Raw genomic sequence first — 14,682 nt, 5'->3', positions numbered from 1 at the left:
GTATCGCTGTGCCGTCAGAGTCCCCTCCAGCACTACCAACCGTGACCTGAAGTCATACCTGATGGCTCTCCACAACATGTCGCCAGCTGTAACATTGGTGTGCTCTCCAAAACATGATTACTTCCACCCAGTTCGCCGCCATACCAAGGGAATGTCGACAAAACTTTTTAATTGTTAAAGAAGATTAAATATTTCAGAATGAATTTAGAAAACAGTATCATATTATGTTCGCTGAGTATTTTCATGAAAACATTCCTAATGAGTTCCTCTCGAATTATTCACTTATCTTTAAGAAAACCTTAGTAATTCAAAAGGGAACAATATTAACTGCCTGACAACAAAAATAAGGACTTGGTCGGATGTCAATGTAAATTCGTATACATACGCGCCATCGACGAGTGTGTGAATGATTACTTCTGAAATTCTCTGTGACATCTATATTAGCCACCAGCATGCATTAGTGTTGTTCCTGTTTACTGTCGTTTCTACGTATATTGCGGTGTACACAATGAGGCGACAAAAGATGTGAGACACCTCAGAACATCGTGTCGCACCTTCTTTTGCCCGGCGTAGTGCAGCAAAACAAACCTCGACGTGGCGTGAAACTCGCAAGCAGAAGTACTGACCCGTGCTGCCTCTACAGGCGTCCATAACTTCCAAAGTGTTCCCGGTGCAGGATTTTGTGCACGAAGTGATCTCTCGTTTATGTCCCATAAATGGTCGGCCGGATACGTGTCGGACTATGTCGGTGGTCAAACCATGCGCTCAAATTGTTCAGAATGTTTTTCAAACAAGTCGCGAACAGTTGTGCCCCGCTGACATAACGAATTGCCACCCCAAAAAATTCCATCTTTGTTTGGGAACACGAGGTCCACGAATGGCTGCAAAAGCTCTCCAAGTAGCCGAACATATCCATTTTCGGTCAAAGATCGGCTCAGTGGGACCAGAGGACCCGCCCACTCCATGTAAACACGGCCCACACCATTATGGATGCACCGCCACCTTGCACAGTGCCTTGACAACGTGAGTCCATGGCTTTGTAGGGTCTGCACCACACTCTAATCCTACCATCAAATCTTACCAAATGAAATCGGGCCTCATTTGACCAGCCGACGGTTTTCCAGTCGTCTATGGTCCAACCGATATAATCAAGAGCCCAGGAGAGGCTCTGCAAGTGCTGGCTTGCTGTTAGCAAAGGCACTCACATCGGCCGTCTGTTGCTACAACCATATTCCGCAGCATTGGTCTAACGGATACGTTCGTCGTACGTGCCACATTGATTTCTGCGGTTATTTCTCTCAGTATTGCTTGTCTGTTAGCACTGATAAGTCTATGAAAACGCCGCAGCTCTCGGTCGCTAGGTAAGACCGTCGGTCACTGCGTTGTCCGTGAAGAGAGGTAATGCCTGAAATTTGTATTCACGGCACACTCTTGACACTGTTCAACACGGAATAATGAATTCCCTAACAATTTCCGAAATGGAATGTTCCGTGCGTCTACCACTCCGCGTTCAGAGTCTGTCAATTCCTGTCGTGTGACCATAATCAGAACGGAGGACGGAAACATTTTCACGTTAATAATCTAATTTCAGATGACAGTCCGTCAACGCAGTGCGCTTTTATACCTCGCGTTCGTGTTACTACCGCTATCTGCATACGTGCATATCGCTATTCCACGACTTTAGTCGCCTGAAAAGGGCGGGAACAGCGTCAGCTGTTGAGTCAACACGGAGGTGCCGAATACTCGAGTGAGCATCGTTTCAGCACCTGACAGAGTTTGAAAGGTGCTTCGTTAGGGGACATGCATTCGGCGAGCTGGTCGAATCGTGCAACATGCAGATTTGTGGGGAATTCGGATGTGGCAATAATCCAATGTTGGACTGTACGGGAAAGTGAGGGCAGGCATGCTCGTCATCAAGGTTCCGAACGACCACATGTGGCAACCACGAAGGCGGATCACAGTACTGTGATCCAAGCACACCGTACCTCATCCTATGGCGCCTGCTATCTGCAAAATATGGATTACCTTCACCGTTCTGTGTGACTCCAACCACTGTTTCGAGACTAGTAGCCCCCAGACTAGTGAATTACAATCCCATGCACAGGCTGCCCTCAACACCACAATCACAACGGCTGCATTTATAGTGGTGCCGTGACTGGGATGCATGGACTGCTGTCGAATGGCGTCTCTCTGTGCTACCCCAGACGACCACGCATCTGAAAACACGAAACCATTACCAGTAGCCTACAGATACAGTAACACAGGTGTTGACTTTGTCTGGGCACTCTCGAGACGTGTTGCCAATGAGAATTGTTCTCGAATGCAATATTCGCATAATTTATTCTTAAGAACAGGTATACATGAGAGAAGCCTGGAGACACTAGAAGGTATCAGATAGATTATATAATGGTAAGACAGTGATTTAGGAACCAGGTTTTAAATTGTAAGACATTTCTAGGGGCAGATGTGGACAACAATCTACTGGTCTTGAACTGTAGATTAAAACTGAAGAAACTGCTAAGATGTGGGAATTTAAAGAGATGGGACCTGGATAAACTGACTAAACCAGAGGTTGTACAGAGTTTCAGGGACAGCATAGGGGAACAATTGACGGGAATGGGGGAAAGATATATAGTAGAAGAAGAGCCGGCCGAAGTGGCCGTGCGGTCAAAGGCGCTGCAGTCTGGACCCGCAAGACCGCTACGGTCGCAGGTTCGAATCCTGCCTCGGGCATGGATGTTTGTGATGTCCTTAGGTTAGTTAGGTTTAACTAGTTCTAAGTTCTAGGGGACTAATGACCTCAGTAATTGAGTCCCATAGTGCTCAGAGCCATTTGAACCATTTTTGAAGTAGAAGAAGAATGGGTGGCTTTGAGAGATGAAGTACTGAAGGTAGCAGAGAATCAAGTAGGAAAATGGACGAGGCCTAGTAGAAATCCTTGGGTAACAGAAGAAATGTTGAATTTAACTGATGAAAGGAGAAAATGTAAAAATAGAGTAAATGAAGCAGGCAAAAAGCAACAAAAACGTCTCAAAAATGAGATCGACAGGACGTATAAAATGGCTAAGCAGGGATGGCTAGAGGACAAATGTAAGGATGTAGAGGCTTATCTCACTAGGGGTAAGATAGATACAGCCTACAGGAAAATTAAAGAGTCGTTTGGATACAACGGAACCACTTGTATGAATATCAAAAGCTCAGATGGAAACCCAGTTCTAAGCAAGGAAGAGAAATCAGAAAGGTGGAAGGAGTATATAGAGGGTCTGTACTAGGGTAATGTACTTGAGGACAATTTTATGGAAATGGAAGAGGATATAGATGAAGATGAGATAGGAGATATGATACTGCGTGAAGGATTTGACAGATCACTGAAAGACCTAAGTCGAAACAGGGCGCCGGGAGTAGACAACACTCCATTAGAACTACTGATAGCCTTGGGAGAGCCAGCCCTGACAAAACTCTACCATCTGGTGAGCAAGATATATGAGACAGGCGAAATACCCTCAGACTTCAAGAAGAATATACTAATTCCAATCCCAAAGAAAGCAGTTATTGACAGATGTGAAAATTACCGAACTATCAGTTTAATAAGTCACGGCTACAAAATACTAACGCGAATTCTTTACAGACTAACGGAAAAACTGGTAGAAGCCGACCGCGGGGAAGATCAGTTTGGATTCCGTAGAAATATTGGAACACTTGAGGCAATAGTGACCCTACGACTTATTTTAGAAACTAGATTAAGGAAAGACAAACCTACGCTTCTAGCATTTGTAGACTTTGAGAAAGCTTTTGACTGTGTTCACTGGAATACTCTCTTACAAATTCTGAAGGTGGCAGCTGTAAAATACAGGGAGCGAAAGGCCATTTACAATTTGTACAAAACCCAGATGGCAGTTATAAGAGTCGAGGGACATGAAAGGGGACTAGTGGTTGGGAAGGGAGTGAGACAGGGTTGTAGCCTCTCCCCGATGTTATTCAATCTGTATATTGAGCAAGCAGTAAAGGAAACAAAAGAAAAATTCGGAGTAGCTATTAAAATACATGGAGAAGAAATAAAAACTTTGAGGTTCACCGATGACATTGTAATTCTGTCAGAGACAGCAAAGGACTTGGAAGAGCAGTTGAACCGAATGGACAGTGTGTTGAAAGGAGGATATAAGATGAACAAGATGTGGCTGACATTCAATGAGCCTTACGAGTTACTGAAAGGCTACGCTACCGCAGGCGGTCAAGCTCCGTCGCAGAAAGCTCCGGGCATCGGCGACTACCTGGCAGCGCACACCGTCATTAGGGCGCACGCCATGGCCTATCGCCTCTACGACGAGCAGTATCGCTCCACGCAGAACGGTGAGTTTGTACTTCCTTTCTGAACTGTTCCCGAAAAGAAATCACCTGTTCTCAAATCAAGGTGCCAAAATTCCATTCACAGTAAGCAAGTTTTAACGTCATTTACTTTGGAACAAGATGGAGACGACAGTGACCATTGCTTAAATAACCAACTGCACTATCTAATCAAAAGTATTCAGACACATACTAACGGACATTAATGTGGGCTGTGTCCTCCGTTCGCCATTATGATTTCTTGAACTCTGCCTGGGACGCGCCCAATTAGATGTCTGAATGTCTTGCAGACCATTCTTTCTCAGAAGCCGAAATCAGAGAAGGTAATGATGCTGGAAGCTGGTGCCCGGGGAGAGGTCGACTTTTAACGTATCCCGTAGGTGTTTTATTGGGTTGAGTTGGGGATTCTGGTCAGAACAGTCCTCAAAATGTTGTTCCAAAGATGCCGCTTCATGGCAGGGTGCATTCTCAACATGAAACGAACACTCATCGTCTGCGAACCGTTCCTCTAATATACACAATACACAATTCAATAAAAGGTGTTTGTATGACTCTGCAATTACTGTCTTCTTAAGCGTAATAAGTGAGCTCCACACTAACCACGAAAAAGACCTCATTACTTCACTGTTATCGCTACACGTGATGGCTGGTAAGGCCCTCACCAAACCCAGACTCCACCAGCGGTTTGTAACAGGGTAGAGCGTGAGTAATCGCACAAAATCACTCGTTGCCCATCATTCTCTGCCCTGCGGCGTCACTCTACAGCACCCAGCAGCAGTCTCCTAACCAGCAGGAGACCAACGTGCCTAGACCCACAGATACACCTAGCGACGATTCCTTCGGAATGCAAACTGATATGAAATTACGAGGTATGCCCGTATATCGTAGCCCACTTTCGTATTTTTCTGTGTACTGTGCAGGATGCCATTTTATTTCACCCCGTTATCGAGTCTATATATCTTTCTGCAAAGTACACATCAAAACACGTCACTGGTCTAAGATGAAAGTGTATACCTTGTAATATTATACTAACTTGCATCCGATATTTCGATTTTTTAAAAGATTTTTATATATTTGCATTTTCCTGCCTTTAGCATTTTATTCTATAACGCAGTAAAAGCCCAAATCTAGCACGTACGTAGGGAATATACAGAAATATACACTCAAGTGACGGTGTATTCCTTCAAGAAATTCCTGAAATGAACTAATCTGCCAGGATCCAGATCTGAACCACACAGAACACCTTTGGGATGAGTTAGAACGTCGAACTCGCTCAAGACGCATCACTATCTTCTCAGAATTCCTCTGTTGATGAAGAATTGACTTCCAGACATTCTGTAACCTCAAATTATGTGTCCTAAACAGAGTCGAGACTGTCATAAAGGCGAAGGGTTGACACTTCCTACATTAACATTCATTAATATTTGTTCGGAAACTATTGACCAGTCAGTGTGCTGTAATATATTATTCACATAGTTATCAGAAATTATGGACTGATGAAAAACTCCGTCTCCATTATCCTTGTAGCATTCACTGTGCTCCACATCCCTGCTCTGACATTATGCATACGCTCGTGCTGCAACCGACAATTGCTTTCAGAACTCCACCTTCTAATGTTCTGCAAGTTCACTTAGCCCAACAAGGACAGAAATGCTTCATTAGAAGGAATGGCACATTTGAGGATAAAGTTCTCCATCACGCACTCACTACAATTGCCAGTTGTAGTACTTACGACGAGCAACATTACTTGAATTTATCAGAGGGCGCGATACTGTTATTTGTACGATGAAGTGACAAAAGTCTTGGTATGGAGACATCTGATATGAATATGGCCGCACGACGGTCGCTAATGGACACTGAAAAGTAGAATGGTAGTTGGAAGTAGATGCGTAGCACATTCCATTTTGGAAGTCGTTAGGAAACTCAATATTCTTAGTCGTGTCAAGAACGTGCCGAGAATACCAAAATTCAGGCAGTTCCTCTCACTCCAGACAACGCAATGGCCGACGGCCTTCACGACAGAGAGCAGCGTGGTATTGTCAGTGCTAACAGACAAGCAAGCCTACGTGGAATAACCGCAGAAATCAACGTTGAACGTAAGGCGAACGTATCCGTTAGGGCGGTGCTACAGAATCAGGCGTTAATGGGCTATGCCAGAAGGCGAATAACTCGAGTGCCTTTGCTAACAGCACGGCATCGTCTGCAGTATCTCGCCTGCTCTCGTGTCCGTATCGGTTGGTCGCTAGACGACTGGAAAACCTTGGCCTGGTCAGATGAGTCCAGATTTCAGCTGTTGAGAGTTGGATTCGGGTGTAGCGCAGATCCCACGAAGCCATGGACCTAAGTTGTCAACAAGGCACTGTGCCAGTTGGTGGTGGCTGCATAATGGTGTGGGCTGTGCTTACAAGGGAAAGACTGGGTCCAATGTTCCAACTGAACCGATCTTTGACTGGAAATATTGATCTTCGGCTACTTCGAGACCATTCGCCGCTATTCCTGGTGCGTTTTTATGTATGTCAATGCGCCATGTCGCCGGGCCACAATAGTCCGCGATTTGATTGAAGAACATTCTGGACACATCGAGTAAATGATTTGGTCACCCGGACTGCCCGAGTGTCACTGTACACTTATGGGATACATTCGAAACGTCGCTTCGCGCACAAAATCCTGCTCCGAAAACAATTCCGGAATCATACACGGCTGTAGAGGCAGCATGGCTAAATATTTCTGAAGGGGACTTCCAACCACTTGTTCAGTCCATGCCAGGTTGAGTTGCTGCACTATCTCGGGCAAAACATTAAGGGGATCTCGTTACTTTTATTACGTCAGTGTAATGTTTCAGTTTGAGTTTGTGTATTTGGTCTGTAAACAAAAGCTACAGACACACCACTGTGAAGTGCCGTATGTTGCGCAAGCGATACGCCACGTCTCAGAGTCCTAGGAAAGGCCACAACATCATCAGCTGCCAAGGGTTTCCTCCCCTGAATTGGTTCCCCGGAAGCTTCAGACAAAGCTCTTGCGTCAATTGTGAGTCATCCTGTAATTCCCGAATAACAAACCGTAGGTATCTCCGGATATTGTATCCATCACATCAGTACACCTTCAGCCGTAAATGTTCGAACCAATCACGTCGTTTGTATCAGGTATCTGCGGACACCGGTTATCTTATTTTTGATCCTACAGCGACCAGATCCAATTGGATTGTACCCGATCTACTTTTGTCACATGGTCTTATGGAAAAGTAATGTAACCTCGAAACTGGTAGATTACTAAAGAGTTCAAATTTATGACGAAATGTGTATTGCCGTTTACTTACAACTGACCAGCCGATATCCCAACCATCATCTTCTACAAAGATTGACATACAAAGGTATTATTTGTTTAATTTTCTGTCGATAGCCAAATTATTACATAGAACTTGTACTGCGTTGTTCTCGGCATTCTTTCATCGTTTTATTCGTTGTATAACTACAATTGTGTAACTGTTTTATGGTCACAGAAAATGATTGTGCAATTACAGAAGGAAACAGAAGAAGAAAGAGAAAAACAGGGAGCTGAAACAGCGGTATACTCATTTCTTGGATTCATCGTAGTATATACGTCCTTACAAATGACTGCTGGTGTAATGCAATGTTATCTTCAAGCAGCATAATGATTACGCAGTACACTTATAAAACAGTGAGCTTTCCTGACGTTACATGTTTCACTGTGGCAGAAAACTATCGAATTATCACAGTCGTACTTTTGCTTCCATTAACAGTGAAACACATTCGTATGTAGTCTGACAGCTGACCATCGATGATGGCTTGCCTCGACACTGCATAATCCTCATAAAAATGTGTTATATACATAATCGTCATCAAAGTTATGGTCAGCGTAGTCGAAATACCTTTATCAAAGTGTGGCGGACATTTTTCTGGCAGTTTGTTTCGATTACGCTTCAGAAGTTCCGCTGAGAGGCCTTTAAACATCCTCCATAAAGTTTCGATATCTCTCCAAACGATTTCCACTTATTTTTCGATCTGATTCGAAAATAGAGGAGCACACCTGGCCACAGTCATGGTTCTTATAGGCAACTGCAAACATTTTTCCATGAAGGCACTGAATATTTTGTCTCTGTTGGAAAAATGTATTAAGAATCATGGCTATTACTTCTCAAATAATAGTATACTTACTTTTTTCCATTTGTCTCCTTTTCATTTTACTGGCCCTTCTACTTTGACGGAAAAGACACTGGCAGAAGGTCGTATGCAGTAAAATATCTGGTCGCATTTGACACCAAAACGAAGAAAGACGAAATTTGTTGAAAGCTTTCATGTTTTTCCACGCTACACTGTTTCATTACGCAGTATCATGGGTTATCGATACTGCCAGAGCGGATGCCTCGAAGGTTTCTGCGGGCGCCGCGAGAGGCTCTTTGAACATCGCCGCCAATGAAGAACCTCCAGGTCGCCGTCCAACGCAGACCGCGTCAGGACAGTGCTATAAGCGTGACCACCTCGGCATCAGTTTTCTAATTCTACTTGTAGTTCTGTGATTGTAGTGAGAGTCCCAGGTTGCTAATTGGCACCAACATTACCCCAAGTGGTTGATGGTTAGCTCTACCGGCAAACATCCAGTGTACACAGACTCATGCCTGTGTCAGGCCTCTGCTTATTATTAGCCACGGCTGATCTGGCCACCTTCCACCCATTTCTCATTAGCTACGAGCACACAACGGTTGCCGACCCTCAACACAAAACATTACGGGCAGGGTTAATAACCCTAGTTCTGGCACTGATGTTGCGGATGCGAAGCTTTCGCCCATCTTCCAAGTATGCTCAAAATGTGTGATATTAGTTTAATTATGTAACGGGAAGCCAGTCCGTTTCCGAAAAAGTTTAACATTCACGCACTGTGAGGCTAGTCTCCTCTCTATGCATTCATATGATCATAGTTTTCATTTTTCCTGACACAAAAAACGATTAAAAGTAGTGCATTGGTTTTTATTGGTGATTATCGTCTTTTTTCCAGGTAAAGTCGGTATCACACTAAACTGTGACTGGTTCGAACCATACGATGACCTGGAGGAATCCCTGGAGGCTCAGGATCGAGTGATTCAGTTCCAGGTATGAGAACCGCAACATAAAATCTTTGACCTCAAGCCCTTTCTTGCCAACACGATTACCCACTAAACAGACTGAGTGGTACTGCACAATCTGACTTTTACAATGGTATGAGATATTACCAAATTTAAGTAGATGTTCAATAAACTTTGGCAGATGAAAAATTCGTTTTGAGGTTTTATTTCTCTGTACGTGGGATTATGACTGAAAGATGATATTGCTTGGGAGACTGTGTAGTAAGTATGACGGAAATGTGATATTTTTCAGGAGATTGTGTAGTATGTATTCCTCACTCATTTTCTCGAAGTAATTATGCTGTTAGGTTTATAGTTATGCCAACGAAATGTGAGATTGTTGCTATTCATTAACGGAAGGCGAGTAACAATTTGTAAAATCATGTTCTGTGTCTTCAGAGCGAAACAAGACGTTATCAATCACAAAACAATTTTTGCCGAGAAATTAAATCACATTTTTGTATCTATCATTAGTAATTCCGTGCGAAAAAGAAATTATATGTAATTTAGCTCCCGGAATGTTATTTCCAGTAGAAGTACGTTTTTTTTCACAGAAACTAGTACTAATAACCGCATGAGCTCTGTTCAAATTACGAACCAGGTTTCCCTAGGATACGTGTACAGCAGTGTCTCACAGCAAAGCGACAGCTGATATCTCTCTCTGACTCTACCCTGTCATAAGAAGTTATTACATTATCCAACTCATTTCTTAAAAATAAAGAGTAGGATGCGAACTTCCGAGGCGCAAAGTAGTGGCTATGTCGTTCACCTGTAGTGTCATATTCAGTAGGTGACGTGATAAAACTACCAGTAAAGTGCCCCCTTCAACTTTGACTGCCATTGTGACGTTAACTAGAGTAACTCTGTGTACCAAAACAAGCTTTTCGATAGTTTTCAGGGATGCAACAGCTAAGGGCCATTTTCCGTGTAGCAAGAAGAACCGATATAGTGATAAATCAACACACACCAAAAATGACTACAGGTGCTGATGACTCATAGCATTTTTAGAGATACCTTAATACAAGGTAAAAACAAAAGATAATGTCAGGGCGTTGTATATGTCAAAAATCAATGAATATTCAGTTGTTGTATCCGTCTCTTTAGCCAGTGTTTACGCAAAGAGACTTCATGCAAGAGGCGGTAACAAAATGATATGAATTTTGAAAGAAAACATCGTGATCACAGGAGAAGTTGTTCCCCAATCCTCATAGTTCCTGTCGTCATTACATGGGTAAATATTCCAGAATGAGATTTTCACTCTGTAGCGGAGTGTGTGCTGATATGAAACTTCTTGGCAGATTAAAGCTGTGTGCCAGACCAAGACTGGAACTCGGGACCGTTGCCTTTCGCGGGCAAGTGTTCTACAATCTGAGCAACCCAAGCGCTACTCAGGCCCCGCCCTCACAGCTTTACTTCTGCCAGTACCTCGTCTCCTACCTTCCAAACTTTATTGAAGCTCTCCTACGAGAAGCGAAAATCTAAGAAATTCATCTTGAGATCCAGTGTGGCTCTGTAGAAACTGAAGATTGACATTACATGTTAAATAACATAGAACACTTTAAACAAGTGGTGTGCTGTGGTAAAAATGTAGTTTAGTTGTTTGAACAGGTGTCATTGTTTTCACTGTATATTGTTTCTTTTTTCACACACAAGCAAACATTTCAAAAATAACTGCTAGTTAGCTTCAAACTCTGCAAAATATAAGTACTGTACTCAGCATTTGGTTCGAAAGTGAATTTTATGTCGAAGGTGTATGAGCAAATAAACAAGAAAATTAGTTTATGAAAGGAATTATTTCTTAAGGTCAGATTTATCTAAGTTTTTGGTCGTTAATGCCTGCATATTTCGCTGTTTTTACGTAATTAAAATCCGGTACCTAGACATCACATACTATTTTCGTCCCACTTCAGCGGCGGCTGCGAGAAACTGGCGAGCTCACAGATAGAAGAGTGTACTCTGGTTCTCCACAGGCGCTCCGACTCTCGAGCGTGAAGAGGGTATCCTACGTTATGTGACGACGAAACATTGCCCTCGTCATGTGCGCCTGTAGACGAGCACTGGTCAGACCTCATTACGTCCGTTATGTGTGTATGGTGAAATGAAAAATTTGAAAGTGATGCGACCTTCAAACTTATTTTTCAGGCAGAACCGGGTTAATCATCAAGGCCTTATCCACAAAGCCCCATTACAGCCCCTGTAAGCCTGTAATAGGAACTGTGAGTCACCTTGTATACAGACAAATCTAATTGCAAATCATTTAAACAATGATTGAAGACTATTTTGGGTCCACATATGCATAATAAAACTAGAGATCTTGGCATGATATCAGTTGTGGACAAGGCTAAAAATATAAAACAGTTCAACAGAGATTTTGGAGACACCCCTAGGGGTAAATTTGATTGTTCAGATACAAATAGTAAACAAAATTTCATATCCACATGTTACTAAATCGTACAAAATAATAAACGGTTTTGTATATTTAAAGTGGGCAGCGTTTGTTGTTTGACAGACATCGGAGAGGTACTCCACTCTCGTCACATGTTCATAATCATGACAGGTGTCATGTTCTCTGCTAATACGTAGAGCCATTGTCTGAAATGTAGCATAACCCCAGTTCTGTATCCAGAGTCCTTGATAAACCCTCATGCATTAATGCATTATAATCCAGCAGAGTCAGATTGGGAAACGCCTCATATGGATATGTGGTAACAACACCCATAATCATGGGTGGGGGATGGGGGAGAGGGTGGAACATCCTACTGGAAAATGATATCGGGAATTAAAAATAAAATTTATTGTATTTAAAAAAAATTTATTGTATTTAATTGCTCCAATCTATCCCATTTGGTACAAATTTATTATCTGGACTGTTGACTCATAACTCTGATGTCCTTGTTATAAGATTATATGACTGTTTCCTTAGTTTGTGTGTATTACCTAAACACCTGTTACAATCAGTCTTTGTCACTTTATGATTCATGTTGTTCTTGATGATTTCACTTCTGTACAACTCTTTCCCTGTCCCATGCAATACTAGCGCAAATATTAGATTTGCATAATATTAACTATTCAGGTCTTCCTTAACGTTTGGAATGTATGTAACTATCTCTATCGCTCCAACTAGAGGGCTTCATTTTTCTCAGAGCATTTGTTAAAGTCTCCTTCGTAGATGGTTCATTAAGCTTTCGGAAATATGAGTGCCAAATACTGCAAAGTTTTGTTTCCCAGGATGTTGTTGGCCTTTTGTGGAACACACGAGTCACGAGAGTTGTGAACGACTTTGTACACAATGGTAAGGAGAGGTGGGTTACAGAGTGCCGTCGAAGGGCAGCATGACAGTAGCAGAAACGATTAGTGAACAAGTTAACACAACAAACAGAAGATATACTTGTTTTATTTTTCTCCAAGCGAATGAAGAGTGATCACAAATTATGCAGCAAGAAACAGATTCGAACTATCACAATGTCAACAATGACGAGGCTCCTTGAAGTAAGCACAAGCAAATGGAGTTGGAGCTGTGACAGTGCTGCTTCTGCGCAGTGACCCATACCAAAGTGGTTGAGCCAAAGAAGGATATGTGGCTGCCTCCAGCCCTCCTGTATTGCTGCGGCAGAGGGTGCTCATGGTACAGAGCCAGAGGCATGGCTCTGTGGGCGTTCTTCGTTGGGTCTACTGGATCCCACATTGCCACATGGCCCTATCAGCGCTGAACGAAACTTTGCAATTCCAATGTCTACTGTTGTACGCCAGTAGGCTGGTGTTGTTATATGATACTACATTCTCCATAATCATGGTTTGTTCCACAAAACGCCAAAATATGAAATGACCTTATGGACGGTCATGGTAAGCTTGTACAACATATCAAAAACTAGCTCTTCTAATTCTTCGGTGTGGTAAACTTCATGTTGAAAGCGTTGGTGAGCGCTTTGTTTGCCGATCAATTCTATCCACAGCAATGAACTGCATTTATTAAACATTTACAAATTTCTTTCTTCATTTCTATTTCATTTCTTCTGTGCTTAAATCACAACTTACTCTTTTGTAATACAATGTCTGTGCCATATACTTTGTCAATACATTTATACAACATAAACCATGTGTTTATTGTGGCACAAAGACTGTGTCGAACAATCAGTCATAAAACAGCCTCACAATTCTTGTATCGGGAATGCAAGTTACATTGTGTCAAGTTATATCCTTCCTGGTATTCTTTCTAAGTTTAGTTGTACAATACAATCTCACAGACACCATCCCATTGATATACTATCGATGTTACTGACACGTGTGTCAGTGATAAGATATTCAAGTTGTAAGAGATGCAGTGAATTTATCACACATGTTGTAAACACCTGCGCCATGAAAATTAGCCAAGCAAAGCTTAGGAAAAGACTGCTCAGAAGCTTTGAATTTGCTCTATGGGCACATAAAGAACGACAAATTACAGGATAGCAGTTTACATACTTGTCCCAGAAATATTCTGCTCATTCAACTCTTCATACTGCCTCATATTCAATTCCATCCGTTGGCTTCTTACTTCAGAATTATCAGTTTGCGAACTCCTGCTCGTACAAGGCACCTGACGTGCCGAGAGTATACAACAGAGTCATTCGGGACATTGTATTCACATCGTGTGTGATATTCTATCTGGAGTGCAAGTATTTGAGTCATACAGATACCTCTAGAGATTGGTACATATTTTAAATGAAGATTAGCTCAAATTTTGTACATGGATGGAGCAGTAACTTAGAATGAAATCTTGTTTTCGAAATAGCAAACAGCCAATCAGTTGCAAATTCGAAGGTTTATTAAAATCCCTTGACCATGGTTTCTGTTGCCGGACTATCGCATTAATTAGAGTTGGGAACCAACTGTAAACGCCTCTGGATACCGCGGTATTTTCGTTGTTATCTCAAGGTTTGGGATCGGCTACCTGTTCCTTTACGCATGCGCAAATACACTTCCCTTTCACCCTCCGTGCCTTGGTCCTTACCGGCCTCACAATCAATTACAAATGTGAAGGCACCATGGACAGAGATTACACCAATGAAGAGTAGGCTGACATGCACATCATGTATGGTAATGCGAATGTCAACGTCCTTGAAGCTGCACGAGTGTATGAAGAAGATTTTCCTCTCAGCAGGCAGCCCCATAGCCGTACGTTTAGCGGTTTACATCAGCGCGTTAGAGAAACGGGGAGTTTCCCTCACAACGTACAAGAA

The 14,682-nt window shown here is 42.6% G+C and overlaps 1 protein-coding gene across 1 annotated transcript in view; it reads left to right on the top strand.

Moving 5' to 3' along the window:
* The window catches only part of LOC126413013 (lactase/phlorizin hydrolase-like), a 247,660-nt gene that overhangs the window by 95,866 nt on the left and 137,112 nt on the right, over positions 1-14,682 (top strand). Inside the window, exon 10 of the mRNA XM_050082906.1 lies at positions 4,228-4,350. Coding sequence (XP_049938863.1) covers positions 4,228-4,350 — 123 coding nt within the window. The remainder of the gene's footprint in view (positions 1-4,227; positions 4,351-14,682) is intronic.

The sequence above is a fragment of the Schistocerca serialis genome, chromosome 7, assembly GCF_023864345.2.
Source record: "Schistocerca serialis cubense isolate TAMUIC-IGC-003099 chromosome 7, iqSchSeri2.2, whole genome shotgun sequence".
Taxonomy (NCBI): Eukaryota; Metazoa; Arthropoda; class Insecta; order Orthoptera; family Acrididae; genus Schistocerca; species Schistocerca serialis.
The sequence above is the reverse complement of the archived record's forward strand: the minus strand, read 5'-3'. Positions and strand labels throughout refer to the sequence as shown.